At 62.4% G+C, this 18868-nt stretch overlaps 1 protein-coding gene across 1 annotated transcript in view; it reads left to right on the top strand.

The window, feature by feature from the left end:
- CFAP77 (cilia and flagella associated protein 77) overlaps positions 1 to 18868 on the top strand; it is a 74453-nt gene that overhangs the window by 42596 nt on the left and 12989 nt on the right. Inside the window, exons 2-3 of the mRNA XM_004613438.2 lie at positions 615 to 714; positions 997 to 1225. Of these exons, the coding sequence (XP_004613495.2) occupies positions 615 to 714; positions 997 to 1225 (329 nt within the window). The remainder of the gene's footprint in view (positions 1 to 614; positions 715 to 996; positions 1226 to 18868) is intronic.

The following is an 18868-nucleotide window of genomic DNA, read 5'->3' as shown; positions in this document are numbered from 1 at the left end:
CCTGGACGCGGATGTCAGTGACGTCACCAGGCTCCCTCCTAGAGCATCCTGGGGGCGCAGAGACCCTGGTGCAGTGCTGAGAGTGCCCTGCAGGTGGCGCGCAAGGCCGCCTGTAGCAAAGACTAAGGCAGCTCAGGAGGGTGAAGCCGGGGCCCTTGCCTCAGTTTCCCCCTCTATGAAACGGGCCTGCATGTCGTCGACGCTAGAGCCATTTCGGGCCTGCAAAGCCCGTCTGGGGGTTGGCCAGGAGCCTTCGCACTGTCCCCAGCCCGCGTGGGGATCCCGACAAAGTCACTCCCTGGCAGGGGAGCTTTGGGAGGGAGAGGCCCCCACCCTGAGTTGCTGTGAGCTGAGCCCCAAGTCTCTCCCAGCCCGTCCTCTGCCGTGGCAGGCCCAGGCCGGCCAGACACCACAGCAGACTCGCCAACCCAGCACACTGCCCCCACCCAGGGCCTTGGAAGCCCCTCCTCAGCCCCCCTCCTGCCCTCTGGGCTGCACACCCCACTAGCCCTGCCATCCCCCCAGGGCTGGGCAAGGGGTCCCCTGCTCCCTTGCTAGGCGTGCTTGCCTAGCACCTGGCCCTGCTGCTCACGTGGCTCTCTCCTCCCGCACAGCCCGAGCTCGGGAAGCCGCGGGAGAGGAGCTGCAGCCTGCCCGGGCTGGACTTCAGCTACGGACTCTACGTGCGCGGGCTGGACGGAGGGGTCCCCGAAGGTGAGCGGGCCCTCGCCCCAGCAGCAGGACCCGGCAGGGTTCCAGCGGGGACGGGGACACCAGCTGGGGTTCAGGTGACGGTACGGGGGTGGCACCGGGAGGGTCCCCGGAGCCGCCGGCAGAGAACAGAGCAGGTGACCTCAGGAGCCGCTCCCCAGGCCGCAGGCTGATGGGAGGGGACAGGCCCGGGCCCCACTGGGTGTGCGGGGTCGCAGGCCACAGGCCGCGGCCTTCCTGCCCAGCCTGACCCCCGCACCCGGCCCTGCGTCTCTCTGCCCGCAGCTCTTGGGCACTGGAACGAGTACAAACAGCCGCCCACCTGCCCCCAGAAGCTGGCCCGGAATTACATCGCCATGAACCGCCGGGCGCTGAAGACGGGCCTGGTGACCGCCCGGGAGACCTTCCTCTACCACCAGCTCAACAACATCCGCATCAGCGACCAGAACGAGCGGCCGGTCAAGAGGGAAGCGCCCGCGCCGCCCCCGAACATGACCTTCGGGATGCCCGCGCGGTAAGGGGGCTGCGGCGGCAGCCTCAGTCTTGGGGGGCGCGGGCCAGTGCGGGGCCGTGGCCCTGTGGCAGCACCTTGCCTCGCACGTCTGGGGCCCCGGGTCTCAGTCCTGGCTCCGCGAAACAACAAAACCCAAGTTGCCCGGCTCCGGCTTCAAAGGGCGCCTCTCGCTGGACCAGTCCGGGTGCCAAGGTTTGTGAAGCGCCCTGGTTGGCCAGCCCGGGGTCACGTGCCCGCCTCTGAGCCAATCACTGAGGCCAGGGGATCTTTGAGGCTCTGATTGGCCAGTCCTGAACACTTGTCCCTCCTTGAGGGGCGTGGTTAGACTCGCCCCCAGTGATTTTTGAGGCTCTGATTGGCCAGTCCTGAACACTTGTCCCTCCTTGAGGGGCGTGGTTAAACACGCCCCAGTGATTTTTGAGGCTCTGATTGGCCAGTCCTGAACACGAGTCCCTCCCTGAGGGGGCGTGGTTAGAATCTCTCCCAGGGTTCCCAGAGACTGAAATGGGACAGATGAAGAAATTGGGGCTCTGATCCCAGGAGCAGACCAGAAGGAAACAGCATGCAGAGCCATGGGTGTCCATTTTAATAGCGCTTCTCAAGTTCACCCCACATCACAGCACAAATGCTACAAAATCCAGGACACGGTGGAGAAGGCGTGATGCAAATAAATGCAAAATGGATATGCGCAGCCAGCTGCACTTGGCCAGGGCTATTCCCACCCCCTAGCAAATGCTTGAGACTGGCCAGTGTGTTATCCTGTCTGGACAGTCCCTTGCTGTGTCCACACCTAGGGCCCGTGACAGTCTGTCTCCAGCCTGTCTTCCACTCCCTGTCTCAACATTCCTGAACCATACAGTAAATTTTGGAGGAGAGAGCTGGGTTTTGAGCCACACTGGCAGTGCTCAGGGCTCAGTGCTCAGGGCTTTCTCTTGGCTCTGTGCTCAGGATCGCTCCCGGTAGGACTCACCTGAAATGCACTTCTGTCCCCCAGTCTGGAGTGACACATGGGCGATGTATGGGAAAGGCCCACCTGCAGGATACCTTTAACTCGAGGTCCTCAGCTGGTGCTCAGGGAACGGTCCCCTGGGGGCGTGGCTGACCTGTCTCCATCTTCCCAGGCCACAGACTTCCCAGGGGACAGAGGGAGGATCTCCAGCTGAGACTGGTGCCAGAATCATGAGTCTGGTGCAAGCTGGTCACCCCGTCTCGGACAGCAGGGCGTTCCGGGAGACCCTTGCAGAGAGTGAGCCTGGGGTGCTCTGGCCCCTCGTCCCCTACACCCCCAGTCTTTCCATGGGTGCCGTGGCCTGGCATTCTGGAATTCTCGGACACTCTGTTGCTAATCAACTCCATTTATTTGTCATGTAAACCAGGCGCAGGAGGTAGGAAGGGAGGCAGCACGGAGAGGTCACTCGGGTCCACCCCTGGGGGCAGGCGACGTCCTCCCACGGATTGTCACACCATCCGCTTGAGAGCGCGGAGGGCGGGACAGGAGAGGCAGGACTGCAGGTGGGGCTCTTGCCTTCCATGGGGCTGACCTGGGTTCGATCCCTGGCACTGCTTAAACGGTGCAGGGTGTGATCCCCGAGCACAGAGCCAGGAGTAAGACCTGGGCACTGCCAGGTGCACCCCCAAAACAAAACCACAAAAAGGATAAATATGAGGACGTGCGTAGAAGAGCAACCGCCGGGATTGAAGCCCTGCAGGGATTTTGTTTTTGTTGTAGGTGGGCGTTTCGGGCCACTCTCTGTGGTTCTAGGAGGAACATATGTGATGCTGGGGATCAAATTGGCCTTAGCCACATGTAAGGCGAGTGCCTTCATGCCTGTACTCCATCTCTCTCTCCATCTCTCTCCATCTCTCTCTCTCTCTCTCTCTCTCTCTCTGTCTGTCTCTCTCTCTCCCTCTGGCTCTGAAACCCTTATTTGAAACAGGAACCTACATATTCAGAGAGGTAAAGATACTTTCCCAAGGTCACCCAGCACGCTGTGAGCAGACCGGCACCAGGTGTGGTGCCAGCTGGTGGATTGCTACCCACGGCTGTTCATTCCCCTCCTGCCTCCTTGGGACAGGGCACACTGTGAAAGGCCCGCGGCTCCTGGCTCCGGGGCCGCACTGTTTACTTGTACAAAGGAAAACGCTGAAATCCATGGACTCGGGAAGCTCATGCATTATGGGCCGGTGTTCGCCATAAAGTCTTAAATGGCCCTAAAGCCAAGTGGCCCCATTCCCGGGAAGCGCTGATAAAGTGGAAGCGACATCTTCTGTGATGGTAAATGGGCTTTGCATATGCAAATTGAATGGATTTTAAAATGGTATTTAATGACAATTTTCGTGGCAGACGTTAACATTAATTGCACAGAAATGAAAATGCTGCATTAGGTTGCTGCTCAGCAAATAGTGCGGCCATAAAGCTTCATCTGCACCAGCCGCGGCTCCCCCAGACGCCCCGGCGAGGCCCGCGGAGTGCAGGCCAGAGGCTTTTACGCAACAAGAATATCCCCAAAGCAGGTCCAAATCAGCATCAATTTTGCTTTATTTCTTCGTAAATGGAGGTTAAATGGCTACCGGAAAGGCTTTTACCGAAACGTCCAATCTGCTCACGGACCCCCTCCGCCTCCTGTCTCCATAATGGGGCTATTACTTTAAAGTTATGGGGCCTGGCCCCCTCCTAAGGGTCACCTGCACGTGCCTCCATGGTATTTATTTCCTTTCTTTAAAAGCATGTTAAACGCCAAATCTGATTATGGCCGAGCAAGGGCTGTGGGCACGGTTTGGTCTAATAAAGAAAGAGATAGTGAGGACGCCAACAGCCGCAGCAGGCGGGGAATCACCCGCAGGCCCGGCCCCAGGACACTGGGGGCTGCACCCGCTGGACAGGGTGCAGACCACAGCTCTGCCCCCACTTTGTTTAAACTCCACGGTTTACAAAGCTGGTCGTGAGGCGTTTGTCACAGACGTTCCACACTCCAGCCCCAGTCCCACCCCCACGGCCACCCTCCGTCCAGTTGTCCCCATCTCCAGCACCCCTCCAGCCTGACCCATAGCAGGCACAAAGCAATTTATTTTATATTGCTTGTTGCAATTAAGGGGCGGGTGCAGTGATCAAAATATACACTGGCATAGGTGGCCGAAATGGCTCAGGTGGGAGAGCTTTAGGCTGAAAAAACACCCCAGTAAAAGAAAATGTATGGGAATTGTTATTTCCCACCGTGGAGACATTTAGTCCTCGTGGGGGGTCGTGGGGGGTCGCTCAGCTGTTGCTGCTAGCTGGGCTCCGGGGCTACTGTTTCTGTTACTGCCCTGGGCTCTAGGGGCTCCGGGGCTACTGTTTCTGTTACTGCCCTGGGCTGTAGAGGGGTTACTGTTTCTGTTACTGCCCTGGGTTGTAGAGGGGCTACTGTTTCTGTTACTGCCCTGGGTTGTAGAGGGGTTACTGTTTCTGTTACTGCCCTGGGTTGTAGAGGGGTTACTGTTTCTGTTACTGCCCTGGGTTGTAGGGGGCTCCGGGGCTACTGTTTCTGTTACTGCCCTGGGGTGTAGGGGGCTCTGGGGCTACTGTTTCTGTTACTGCCCTGGGTTGTAGAGGGGTTACTGTTTCTGTTACTGCCCTGGGTTGTAGGGGGCTCCGGGGCTACTGTTTCTGTTACTGCCCTGGGGTGTAGGGGGCTCTGGGGCTACTGTTTCTGTTACTGCCCTGGGTTGTAGAGGGGTTACTGTTTCTGTTACTGCCCTGGGTTGTAGGGGGAGCTCCGGGGCTACTGTTTCTGTTACTGCCCTGGGTTGTAGCAGGGCTCCGGGGGCTACTGTTTCTGTTACTGTCCTGGGGGGTGCTCCGGGGCTACTGTGTCTGTTACTACCCTGGGCTATAGCGGGGCTCCGGGGCTACTGTTTCTGTTACTGCCCTGGGTTGTAGGGGGTTCGGGGCTACTGTTTCTGTTACTGCCCTGGGTTGTAGCGGGCTCCGGGGCTACTGTTTCTGTTACTGCCCTGGGTTGTAGGGGGCTTCGGGACTACTGTTTCTGTTACTGCCCTGGGGTGTAGGGGGCTCCGGGGCTACTGTTTCTGTTACTGCCCTGGGTTGTAGGGGGAGCTCCGGGGCTACTGTTTCTGTTACTGCCCTGGGTTGTAGGGGGCTTCGGGACTACTGTTTCTGTTACTGCCCTGGGGTGTAGGGGGCTCCGGGGCTACTGTTTCTGTTACTGCCCTGGGTGGCCTCTGCGTGACTCTCCTACTGGACTGTCGGAACTGTAGTTCTCACGGGAGTGCAGCCACGCGCCGCAGGGACTGCAGAATATCTCACGGTCAGTACGTGGTGGACGCTGTGGGACACGGGCGTGGCCTGGAGCTTCCTGAAGCTGAGGGGGACGGGGTCGGGGAGGCTTCCTGGCCCCGCCCAAGAAGATCTCAGCCCAGAGACCCGACACCAGAGGTTTAAACCCCAGTCCCTCTGTGCCTTTACAAGGACCCTCCGCTCCCCCGCTGAGGGCTGAGGGCTGGTTCTTCTCCAGAGCAGAGATGGGGCTCGACTTGCCCGGTCCCGTGCCAGTCACCCCGCTTGGCCCCGGGCCCTCTGCGATTGGTAGGAATGGCGCTGCTTTTGGAGATGTGCTTTTCCTCTTTGGGGGCCTCACCCTGCAGGGCTCAGGACTACCCCTGGCCCTGTGCTCCAGTGACCCCGGCAGGGCTCCGGCGCCTCAGTCTCACTGTCAGTGTAACACTGTCATCCCGTTCGTTTGTTCGTCGATTTGCTCGAGCGGGCGCCAGTAACGTCTCCATTCGTACCTGTCACATGCTAGTGTAGCCTGATGCATACTGGGGGCTCTTTCAGGGTCAGGGGAACGAGGACCATTGTTGTTACTGTTTTGGGCATATCGAGTACGGCATGGGTGGCTTGCCAGGCTCGGCCAGGCGCCTCAGTAGCATGGGGAATAGAACTGGGGTCTGTCATCTGTAAACCAGCACCTTCCCCTCTGTACTCGCTCTCTCTCTGCCCTGCTCTCTGCTCTCTGCTCTCTCTCCTCTCTCCCTCTCTCCCTCTCTCCCTCTCTCTCTCTCTCTTTGCTTCTCTGCTTTCGATCCATTTTTAATTAAAAACCAATGTGCCCCCTTCTCTTTTTTTTTTTTGCTTATTTTTGGGTCACACCCGGCAATGCTCAGGGGTTCCTCCTGGCTCTGCACTCAGGAATCACCCCTGGCGGTGCTCAGGGGACCGTATGGGATGCTGGGAATCGAACCCAGGTGGGAAGTGTGCAAGGCAATCAATCTGCTGTGCTATCGCTCCGGCCCCAAATGTGCCCCCTTCTGCCTGTTGATGCTGTGACTGTGAGTGACAGTGGTCACTTGCCGGGGGCGCGGGGGCCACGCGGGGCCTGCCACCCCAGACCGGCTGTCCCTGGGCGCATCCCTCCGGCCCTGCCGTCTCCTTTTGTTCTCTGTGAGAGCAGAGCCGCGGCGGGCACACGGGCACTAGTGGGCACTCTGCACGCGTGGTGGCGGGTCCCGCCGCTCTCCCCAGCGGGCAGCTGCTGGCGGGCGAGCAGACCACCCGCTGGGTCAGGCCCTGCCTTCCCACCGGGGAAGGGCCCCTCCTCGTTACCAGCCGGGAGAGTCATCAGGGCGTTTCAAAGCGTGCTGTGACCCCCATCCGCCAACAGCCGTGTCTGGAGGCCAGAGATGTAACTATTAGAGGGACGCTTAATTATTGATGTGTTTTATTAAGTGTTTGCAAATGTTCGCGTGCCCTCAGCACATCTTAATTATTCCGGCAGTGTAGACGGCGGGGAGCAGCCGAGGGCTGGCGGGGGGGGAGGCGCCGGCGGCAGCTGGCACAAGGTGCCCAGGGCTCTGCCCACACCCTGCCCAGGAGCCAACAGCCCCCACGTGCCAGCGCCAGGCTCGGCCAGATGGAGGGGCGCGGGCCCCTCGGAATCACTCACGATTCCGAGTCATGTCCTGCGCCCCGCGGCGTGGCCTGAGCACCCGCCAGGAGGGGCTGCCAGCGGGCCAGCCTGGGCACACGCTCCCATCCCCCGAGGGAGAGACGGGGGTCGGCCAGGACGCCCGTGAGCAGTGGGCAGAGCAAGGGCGGGCGGCCACGGCACCGACCCGCCTGCCTCACTGAGGCACACGAGACTGGGGATGACAGGGAAGAGAAGGGGGTTCCGAGGCGGCAGAGGCTGCGGGAGGCCACCGCCCGGCACTTTCCAGAAGCTTCCACGGACGCAGAGCCCAGGAGCCCCTTTCACTGCCGCGACGCACATCTGGGTGGGCCCCGGGCCTCCTCCAGGGGTTACCCCGGGGCGTCTGCCTGCTGGCACCTGGGGCTGCACCCGGGCCGCCACAGCCCACCCAGGGGCTCTGGGGCAGTGCTCCCGGGCAGGCCTGGGTCTGTCCCCTCGGAGCCCGCACCGGAAGCGCCCCCAGTCCTCCCCCCAGCCCTGCCCCCCCCGCGGCTGCCTCGCTGACAGTGACGGATGCGGAGGAAGGAGGCCACGTTACAGGCAGTTAAAAAATGTTTGTGCCTGACAGGGCTTTTGAATCCCTCTGCCAGGCTGATTTATTTTACAGATTTACAATGGACCCATCCATCACTCGGGCTTATTTTGTTTCTCCTGGAGCCAGAATCCCGAGCAGCCACCCAAACTCCCCTAAAATAGTCATCCCAGCCGGTGTGGGAACGGGGAGGCGGGGCTGGATGGACGGGCGCCCGGCGGAGGCAGACTGGCCACAAGGGGGAGCACCAGGGCAGCCGGCCCAGAACCCAGCCGGGGCAGAAATTCTCTATTGCTGGGTTCTCTGGGACACGGCGGGGACTGAGTCATGGTTGCCCCCTGCTCTGTCCTCAGAGCCTGGCCCAGAGTGAGGAGTGGTCTGGCATAAATACAGTTCCGGGCTGTGTGAGGCTCCAGACAGAATGACTGAGAGTGGACAGGCAGGTGGACCCAGACCCGGGAAAGCCAGAGACTCCCCTGAGTAGGCTTGACTGTGGTCCCCTGGAGTGCTGTGAATGTGCTTCTTCTTCATCATCATCATCATCATCATCGTCGTCGTCGTCGTCACCCCGTTGATTGTTGAATTACTCGAGTGGTCTCAGTAAGTCTCCATTCGTCCCAGCCCTGAGATGTTAGCAGCCTCTCTTTCCTCGTCCTTCCCAACGATGCCGCATTGGAGGCTCTTTCAGGGTCAGGGGAATGAGACCCAGCTTGTTACTGGTTTTGGCATATGAATACGCCACGGGGAGCTTGCCAGGCTCTCCCATTAATGTGCTTGATGGCCACATTAATAGAGGCAGCAAACCCAGAACAAGGGAGGTGAGAATTTTGCTCAGATCATAGCATTGAGTGAAAGTCAGGAATATTGTACACTTGGCGAAGGTTCAGGAAAAGGAAAGTGTCCGGAGGGGAGAGCCAGGGTGGTGAGGGGGAGACACGGCACAGAGAATTTGATGGGAAAGACATCCTTCCAGCTGGCAGAAAGCTGCTGATGGGCCTCACTGCCCAGAGCTAGGAGCCCAGTGTGTGTGTGAGTGTGTGTGTGTGAATGTGTGAGTGTGTGAGTTTGTGTGAGTGTGTGTGTGAGTGAGTGTGTGTGAGTGTGTGAGAGTGTGTGAGTGTGTGAGTGTGTGTGAGTGTGTGAGTGTGTGAGTGTGTGTGAGTATGTGTGTGAGAGTGTGTGTGTGTGTGAGTGTGTGTGAGTGTGTGTGAGTGTGTGTGAGAGTGTGTGAGTGTGTGTGAGTGTGTGTGAGAGTGTGTGTGAGTGTGTGTGTGTGAGAGTGTGTGTGTGTGTGTGTGGACAGTGTCACTCCCTGGGGGTCAGATGACAGAAGGAGCCCCAGGGCGTGTTTGAGGTGTAGCCTCCATGACTGGCATTATGAGATCGTCCTCTCTGGGCCAAAGCAGTGACGGACAGATGGAGCACTGTCTATGGAGCCCGTCCTCTCTGTGACACACAGAGCACTGTCATGCATGATGGTGCTAAATCCTGAGCCCCACAGTGGGGTGTTACTGTCCCCCACCCTCCCCCGCATGGTGCCAGGGCGTGAGTCCCGTGTAGAGCCTGAGGCTGGGCGGGGGTCTTCAGGCTGATCCCTGCCCCGTGTCAGTCTGTCCTCGCACTGCAGTGACAGCGTCTGGGCGGCAGGGGAGGGGCTGGCTTTCCTCAGGAAGTCTGGGATGCCCCACGGCAGCCCCAGACCTCAGCTCTCCCATGGGGAAACTGAGGCGCAGTGACATGTACCCTGAGCAGGAAGTGAGGCGGGGGAGGCAGTGGGTGTTGCCCCCATCCCTGCCCAGTGGGGCGCCCCACCAGACCTGCTGGCCCTGTCTGGACCGACAGGGCCGCCGCGGGGGGGGGGGGTGCTCTCCCGCCTCCCCCCTCCCGGCCAGGAAGCCCGCAGGACCCAACCCAGCCGCGCTCGGCCCCTCCGCTCCCTAAACTCCCGAGGTCAGAGCAGGGGGAGGCATCAGTCAGGGCCCGCCTCGCTGCGCTCCTGCGGCCAGACAGAGATGGATTCCGGCCCGGGCTGCGGGCTCGGGCGGTGCTGCTGGGCCCCGAGTGAGCAGGGCAGCCCTCCCGGGCTCCGCCGCCGGAACCATCCATCAGAAGTGCCTGGGTGCCGGGGTCAGCGCTAACGAGGAGGCTGCCCACCCCCTCGGGGCCTCCCGGCAGCTCGCACGGGCCCTGCTCGCGTGGGGCGCCCAGAGTGGGGGCTGCAGCACTCCTGATGCCGGGGTGGGGTGGGGGCGGGGGGGAGCAGGGACATTGGGCCTAGGGAAAGCCAGTGGCCCCATGGCCTGGCTGAGAGCCCACCGGGGGCGGGGCACAGCCAGAGGGTCTCTTCCCCAGGAGACCAGATCAGAGGGGGGAGGCCAGATCAGAGGGGGGAGGCCAGATCAGAGGAGGGAGGGCAGATCAGAGGGGGAGGGCAGATCAGAGGGGGAGGCCAGATCAGAGGGGGGAGGCCAGATCAGAGGAGGGAGGGCAGATCAGAGGGGGAGGGCAGATCAGAGGGGGGAGGCCAGATCAGAGGGGGAGGGCAGATCAGAGGGGGAGGACAGATCAGAGGGGGGAGGGCAGATCAGAGGGGGAGACCAGATCAGAGGGGGGAGGCCAGATCAGAGGGGGAGGCCAGATCAGAGCGGGGAGGCCAGATCAGAGGGGGAAGGCAGATCAGAGGGGGAGGACAGATCAGAGGGGGAGGACAGGTCAGAGGGGGGAGGCCAGGTCAGAGGGGGGAGGCCAGATCAGAGGGGGAGGGCAGATCAGAGGGGGGAGGGCAGATCAGAGGGGGAGACCAGATCAGAGGGGGGAGGCCAGGTCAGAGGGGGGAGGACAGATCAGAGGGGGGAGGACAGATCAGAGGGGGAGGCCAGGTCAGAGGGGGGAGGCCAGGTCAGAGGGGGGAGGCCAGGTCAGAGGGGGGAGGCCAGATCAGAGGGGGAAGGCAGATCAGAGGGGGAGGACAGATCAGAGGGGGAGGACAGGTCAGAGGGGGGAGGCCAGGTCAGAGGGGGGAGGCCAGATCAGAGGGGGAGGGCAGATCAGAGGGGGGAGGGCAGATCAGAGGGGGAGACCAGATCAGAGGGGGGAGGCCAGGTCAGAGGGGGGAGGACAGATCAGAGGGGGGAGGACAGATCAGAGGGGGAGGCCAGGTCAGAGGGGGGAGGCCAGGTCAGAGGGGGGAGGCCAGGTCAGAGGGGGGAGGCCAGATCAGAGGGGGAAGGCAGATCAGAGGGGGAGGACAGATCAGAGGGGGAGGACAGGTCAGAGGGGGGAGGCCAGGTAAGAGGGGGGAGGCCAGATCAGAGGGGGAAGGCAGATCAGAGGGGGAGGACAGATCAGAGGGGGGAGGACAGGTCAGAGGGGGGAGGCCAGGTAAGAGGAGGGAGGCCAGGTCAGAGGGGGGAGGCCAGGTAAGAGGAGGGAGGCCAGGTCAGAGGGGTGAGGCCAGATCAGAGGGGGAAGGCAGATCAGAGGGGGGAGGGCAGATCAGAGGGGGGAGGACAGATCAGAGGGGGAGGACAGATCAGAGGGGGAGGACAGATCAGAGGGGGAGGGCAGATCAGAGGGGGAGGACAGATCAGAGGGGTGAGGACAGATCAGAGGGGGAGGGCAGGTCAGAGGGGGGAGGCCAGGTCAGAGGGGGGAGGCCAGATCAGAGGGGGGAGGGCAGATCAGAGGGGGAGGGCAGATCAGAGGGGGGAGGGCAGATCAGAGGGGGAGACCAGATCAGAGCAGGGCTGCACCATAGGACAGTGGGAGGCGCTTGCCTTGCACACCACAGACCTGGGTTCCACGCCAGGCCACATACTGTCCCTGAGCAGCATACAGCCAGGAGGGAGCGCGAGCACTGCCAGGTGCCACAAAGAGAGAGAGAGACAGGGAGGGAGGAAGAGAGGGAGGGAGGGAGGGAGGGAGGGAGTCCCACAGCAAGAACTCAGTACCAACAAGTCAATCAGTAAAACAGGAAAAGGGGCGGGGCTGGAGCGACAGCACAGCGGGGAGGGCATTTGCCTTGCTCACGGCCAACCTGGGTTCGGGTTCGATTCCCAGCATCCCACATGGTCCCCTGAGCAGCACCGGGAGTGATCCCTGAGTGCAGAGCCAGGAGCCACCCTGAGCATTGCCGGTGTGGCCCCAAAAGTTAAAAGCAAAGAAAAAAGAGGGGGATAATAAGGTGTGTGGAGGGTTCTTGGAGGGGTGGGGGTGCCGAGGGGAGGGGGGAGGGGCTCAGCTCCCCGCCCAGCCTTACTCGCACCCCAGGGGAGGCACAGCTCAGGGCTCCTGTGGGGGCAGGGGCGCGAGGTGGGTCAGGCCCCTGATGGGTCACGCGTCCAGCTGCAGTTTCGCTCCTGGGCTTGACAGATGCCATCTCTGCGGCACGTGGGGTACAGGAACCTGGGGTGATTTCTTACAGGGGATCCCGTGTCATTTGTCCTTAAAGTGCAAGTGAGGGGCTATGGCCGGCCCCCCCCAGCGCCAGTCACACGCCGGCGTGGGAAGGGGCGTCAGCAGAGGGGGCGAGGACGAGAGCCCCGCCTCCCACAGGACGGGAGAGCAGGACCCCGGCGGCGCCCCTGCGTCCCCGGCCCTGTTTTGGTGATCTCTAACCTCTGGGACACCCCACCCGTCCAGCTGGTCAGCACGGCCTACCAGAGGCGAATTTTAATTTCATTTTAACAAAGTAGCTGTCTGGGGTGGGGGGGGGGGCGAGAGAGACGGCGCGGGACAGACTCCTCCTGGCTCTGACTTCCCGGGAAGGAAAAACCCGCCTCGGGCTGCTAAGGACTTAGCGGCCACTGATAACCAATTACCCAGCCCGCGTGGACGCGCACCCCGAGCCGGGCCCGAGCCGAGCCGGGGGCGCCGCTCCCGCCCCCTCCCCGCCCGGAACTGCTCAGGCTTCGCACGCAGGAGCAGCCCCCAGACGGCCGGGCCTGGACCCCAGTCCAAACCTAAGCGACCACCGCCCCACACAGCAGGGACGAGCGAACCAAGGACTTGGCCCCGGCCCCGCCCCCACCCCGGTCTAGGCCCGGCCCAGCTGTGCCCCGGCCCGCCCCGTCGGACCCGCCCCCCGCCCCCGCCCCGCGCCTCCTGCCCCCTGTCCTGCCCCGCGCCCTGTCCGCCCGGCCTCTGCCTGCCCTGGGTCCTCCTGGGCAGCCGCTCCTCCTCCCACCCGTCCCAGCCACCGCCTTCCCTGCTGACTCCAAGAGGAGAAAGACCCCGGTGCTGCAGGCCCGCTCTCTGAGGCTGTTTCCCACTAAGACCCCAGCACCGCACCCCGGGGAGCCGGGACGGTCCCGCCCTCGCCGGACCTGCTCTGGGTCAGCTGGGCTCCCGCGTCCCCCTGTCTGGACACTCAGGGGAGGGCAGGGCAGCGGCTCTCTCACCCGTGTACCCCGGCCGACCCGCCCCAGTCCATCCCCCATCCCGGATGCATGAGTGCTGCACACGCTCTCCTGTCTCTCCTTGACTTGGGAGGGTTTTAAAAGAAAGTTCTAGAAAGTCCTGGAACTATCTACAAGTTGGGGCGTGGTGTGTGAAAGTCTGGGTCTCGCGCCCTGGCCTCTCTGAGAGTTCTGTATACGGGCTGCAGCCACTTTGGGTCTTCTCTGTTTTCCTGAACAAACTATCCTTTTGTTTCTCATGGGGGAGCGATAGCAGAGCCATAGCACAGCGGTAGGGCGTTTGCCTTGCACACGGCCGACCCGGGTTTGATTCCTCCACCCCTCTCAGAGAGCCCGGCAAACTACCGAGACTATCCCGCCCACATGGCAGAGCCTGGCAAGCTCCCCGTGGCGTATTTGATATGCCAAAAACAGTAACAAAAACAGTAACAACAAGTCTCACAATGGAGGCGTTGCTGGTGCCCGCTTGAGCAAATTGATGCGCAATGGGACGACAGTGACAGTGACAGTTTTTTATGGGGATTGGCAGACAGATACACGTGATAACCCTCTGTGAAAACTGGACTGCCCCTGACCTCACTCCCAGCCCGGAGTCACGGGACCTGTTGCTCATTCAAGATTGTTTTCTCTCTTTAAAAAATATTCAGGGGCGGGGCTGGAGCGGTAGAACAGAGGGGAGGGCGTTTGCCTTGCACGCAGCCGACCCAGGTTCGATTCCCAGCATCCCATATGGTCCCCTGAGCACCGCCAGGAATAATTCCTGAGTGCAGAGCCAGGAGTGACCCCTGAGCATCGCCGGGTGTGACCCAAAAAGCAAAAAGAAATATTCAGCGGGCTGGAGAGGCGGCACTGCGGGTGGGGCGCTCGCCTTACGCTTGGCCAGGCCAGCAGCACACGTGGTCCCCATGTGCTAGAGTAAGTGCCCGGGACAGCACCGCGAGGCCTGCGGGGTGGGCTTAGCTCTAGGAAACTGCCTGCATGGCTGCAGAGCCCTCCACCAGCCTAGTGTCCAGCGCCTGCTCGCCGGGCGCCCCACTCAGCCCTGCCCGGGGGATGCGCGGTGGTGCACAGATCACCCACACCCCCAGTGACGCGTCACCCACACACATGTGCACAAACACACACTTGTCCACACCAGATTCCAGCTCTGCCTACGCCCCCTTGGGCAGCGCCATTCTCGTCCCTGGCACTGTCGGGGGCTGCAGGGGGGTGTCCCCAGGGGACCTATCGGCCTGGGCAAGGCTGGGACGTGACCCTCGTTCTCGGCTTGCTTGTCCGTGCTCTGTCCCGGACGCAGCCTCTTCTCTCACTAGCTCTGCATTGGCGGCCTGGTGCCTCCTTCCTGTGGCGGGTTCTGGGAGTTCCCGGCCCTCGGAGCAGCTGCCCCCCCCACCCCTTCGCTTGTCACTTGTCTTTCCATCTTCTGTGTTCCTTCCGGGGTCGCTCATGCTCAGAGGTCACTGGGCTGCACCAGGGTTCGAGGGACCAGGCTGACTTCGTGCCACAAGGCCTGTGGCCCCCGCTTGGCCCCGTCCCTCCCGCTCACGTTCTGTTTTCTCTTTTCTGCGGGGACTAAGTCGGTCCAGCAGCAGCAGTGCTCAGGGGTCACTCACCGGAGTCAGCCACACGAGAGGCCAGCACCTGCCGGCCCGCCTCCCGGCCCTGCCGGGGCCCCTTCTGGGGAGGATCTTCCTTGAGCAGGAAGGAATCCTCACGTACAGAAGTCTGGCTATGAAGTGTTTTTCCTCTTATAGATGATGCCCTCGGCCTCGCACCCAGCCGTGACCGCCCAGCCTCACCCCAGCTCCCGAAGCTCTGCCCCGCCCCGCCCCCCCCCTCCCGAGAGCTCGCTCCCCTCTGCTCTGTTCTGGCCGCTCATGCCCAAGGTGGATGCGCGGTCAGGGGGGTTTGGGGCTGGTTCGCTCCACGGTCTCCAGCGTGCCGTGCCCCAGCAGAGTTGGAGAGGGTCCTCCTGGCCTCCGGACGCCGTTCCCACCCCTGCCTTGCCCCGCCCTGGGCTGCTCTGCCGGGCAAAGCACAGAGCCCAGACACGTCTCCCGTCACTCGCCCTCCCACTGAGCCATTACCCGGCCACCTCGCAGCCCACGGGGGGCGGGGGGCGCAGGCAGGGCGAGGGACCAGCTCTGAGCTGCGCCCCGGGCCAGGAGGAGGGGAGAGACTTGGAGGGTTCCCAGAGTGGAGGAAGCGGGTGCGGGGGCGTGGGGAGGGTGAGGTGGAGGATGGGCGCCCTCAGGCCCTTTGCACGGTCCACAGGACCCCTTGGCTGCCCTGTTGACCCACGAGGAGCCAAGCAGCAGCGGGTCCCGGGCACCCCCAGTTCTACCTGCTTCTTTGCAGGGGCCTGAACAGGCCAGGGAAATGGCCACTCACGAGGCTGTCCTGGCGCTGGGCGGGCAGGCCAGTGGGTGGCCGTGTCTAAGGGCAGGAGCTCCCGTCCTGAACAGCCGGGGGCCAGCTCTGTGAACTCGGGCGTCTCCGCTGGGAAGCAGCCCAGTGGGCGCCGGGAAGCCGGGGCTGGTGGGGTCAGCTGGAGGAGTGAGGGGCTGCCCAGTGTTCTCGGCACGGGGGGCTGCTCTGCAGAGGGACCCCAGGGCACAAGTGGCCTTTCAGTTATTCCGGCAGTCTCTGCTCGGCTCATCGGGAGAGATCTCTGTGCATACACCTGTGTGTTTGAATGTGAGCACCGTGTGTACACGAGTGTGTGCTGGTACGTGAGCAGTAGGGGTGCGTGTGCGAGTGAGCATGTGCGTACATGTGTGAGCATGTGTGCATGCAAATGAGCATGTATATGCATGTGTGAACATGTGTGCATGTATGTTGTGAGCATGTACATGCACGTGCGATCATGTGTGCATGTGAGTGTGTGTGCACATATGAGAATGTGGGCATGTGACTGTGAGCGTGTGCATGCATGTGTGAGCATGAATGCATGTGAGCATATGTGCTTGTGAGTGTGTATGCACGCAAGTGTGCATGCATGAGCGTGTGCATGCCTGTGTGAGCGTGTGCATGCCTGTGTGAGCGTGTGTGCATGACTGTGAGCGTATGTGAGCATGTGCGTGCCTGCGTGAGCATGTGTGAGCGTGTGCATGTCTGTATGAGAGTATGTGAGTATGTGCGTGCCTGTGAGCGTGTGTGTGCTGGCGTGATCGCGTGTGGCTGCAGCAGGAGCACAGGCAGGTGGGAGAATGTGGGGTGCGTGTAATATTTCGGGCCCAGAACGACTCTGCCTAGGACCAAGGTCGATTCTCCCTCATGTCTATCTCGAGAGGGGCCCGGGCGGGCGGCGGAGGGAGCAGGGGTCCGGGCAGACAGCCCTGTGGCTCGCCCAGTCCACCCCTGCCAGGAAGCTGGATTTCCAAACGGAAAATCTCCCAGCGACTAAGCCTTTCGTTAGTTAGGGGCCTCCCCAGCCGCGCTCAGGGCCTGCTCCCGGCTCTGTGCTCAGGGCCCCCCTCACGGGCCTTGGGGGAGCACGCATGGCGTGGAGCGAGCACTGTCACGCGGAGCCGTCTGTCCGGCCCAGGGGTCTCAGTGTCAGGAGGACAGGGGTGTCCTAAGGCCCTGCTTTAGGGCCTACCAAGGCCTCCTTCCAGCTTCGGCCTCAGCCTCACCCTCCCCGCCTCTGCCCCTGGTCTGTGAAATGAGGTCGATGTGCTAGACGGGAGGCGCGAGCCCTGCTGGACGCTCAGACCCGCGTGCCCCCCACTGCCCCACCAAATGCCCACACACACCTGCAGCTCCCTCATTGCCGGTCAGCAGCTGCCGGCCGCTGCACCGGGCAGCCGCGGGAGGCTCTGACCCGTCCGTGATTCATTAGGAAATGCACAGCTCTGGTTCCCTCCGATCACGCTTCTCCTGCCTCTCAGCGCACTCCTTTGGCAGAGCACTTTCCCTCACACTGTCTGGCTCCTGCAGTGCAAGCCCTGACAGCAGAGGCAGGGAAACGCCACGCTAGCTATGATGGCTTCCTTCCCGCACAGGCAGGGAAACGCCACGCTAGCGATGATGGCTTCCTTCCCGCACAGGCAGGGAAACGCCACGCTAGCGATGATGGCTTCCTTCCCGCACAGGCAGGGAAACGCCACGCTAGCGATGATGGCTTCCTTCCCGCACAGGCAGGGAAACGCCACGCTAGCTATGATGGCTTCCTTCCCGCACAGGCAGGGAAACGCCACGCTAGCTATGATGGCTTCCTTCCCGCATAGGCAGGGTAACACCACGCTAGCTATGATGGCTTCCTTCCCGCACAGGCAGGGAAACGCCACGCTAGCTATGATGGCTTTATTCCAGAGCAAGAACTTGGTGATCTGGGTCAAGTGCAAGGTTAACAGGAGGCCTTTCCTGCCTGCCACATAAGAGACTCACACGCACGCACATGTAGAGACTGAAGTGCACCTTACATACATGCATTTCTTTTTTTGTTTTTCAGGGGGGCCCATACCCAGCAGTGCTTAGGGGTAACTCCAGGCTCTGTGCTCAGGAATCAGTCCTGGCAGACTCGGGGGCCACATGGGATAACAGGGGCCGAACCTGGGTCTGCAGCGTGCAAGGCAAGCGCCCTCCCTGCTGAGCCCTGGCTGGGGCCCCGTGCATGCATTTTGATTGGGATCATTCATTCTTTCCAACGCCCGTCTTCGTGCCCTGAGATTCCTCGGGGCGGGAAACAGGAAACACCAGAATCTGGGCCCCGTGATTCTTCCCCAGTGAAGGAACCGAGGGCCTCACGCTCACAGCTCAGCCGAGGGCTTGGGCGGCGCCTTTACCTCTTTGCTGTCTATTCCTTTCCTCTTAGCCCCGCGATCGCGCCTCCTGAAGGCATGTACACAGCTGTGAGCTGCTTCACCCCCGAGCCTAGTGAGACGCTTTCAAAGTGCCGCCTGCCGCTCTGAGGAGCAGCGGGAACACAGCTGCCGCGTCCTTTTTCCTGGCCCCGGGAAATGTCCCCGCTGGCCGAGGCTGCCCTGCGCTCCCCTGGCACCATCCGGGCCCCGCTGCCCTGGTCCTGCCGCCCTCGTTGTTTTCCTGACTCCTCTTAGCTGGGGATGATTTTCTCTCGTGAGTCCCGTTTTCCATGAAGAACCGTGGAAACGTGCATCAAGACCCACGGACCGGCTTCAAGGCGGGGCAGTTGCGTCCAGGGCCCTGCAGAGGGCGCCGAGGGCCGGGGCCTGACCTGGCACCGCGTGTCGCCAAGCTAAGCTCCTGGGGGAGCCCCCAGTGGCTGCTGCTGGGCCCAAGTCAGCGCCCATGGCTAGGGAGCGGCTGTGGGGGCGGCGGGAAAGGGGGCGGCAGTCTCGGGTGAGGGGGCTCCACCGCCTGAAGTGGGCACGGGGCAGCCTCGTCCCGGAAGCGGTCGCCCTTGAGCCGGGGTCGGGCCGGCCCGTTGCTGCTGCTGGTTTCCCGGGGGTGCGGGGTCAGGCCTGGCCCCGCTTGGAGGAGCCGCTTCCCAGGGAGACGCCCCCCCCACCCCCGCGCTCACCCCCTCAGCAGGACGGGGCGGGGGCGGGGCCCAGGGGCGGGGTTCCGCGGACAGAGCAGGCGCCAGGGAGACGTGGGCACAGGCCCGGGGAGGGCAGGCGCCAGCTGGGCACAGGTGAGTGGACTCTGGGCTCAGCCCCGCAGTGGACGCTGGGCTAGGGGGGGCCGCCCCGTCTGTGGCGCGGGGAGTGCGTTCCGGGGGCGGCGGGGGCGGGCCGATCCCCTC

The sequence above is a fragment of the Sorex araneus genome, chromosome 1 (assembly GCF_027595985.1).
Source record: "Sorex araneus isolate mSorAra2 chromosome 1, mSorAra2.pri, whole genome shotgun sequence".
Taxonomy (NCBI): Eukaryota; Metazoa; Chordata; class Mammalia; order Eulipotyphla; family Soricidae; genus Sorex; species Sorex araneus.
Note: the sequence above shows the minus strand (reverse complement) of the source record. Positions and strands in the feature narration are given on the sequence as shown.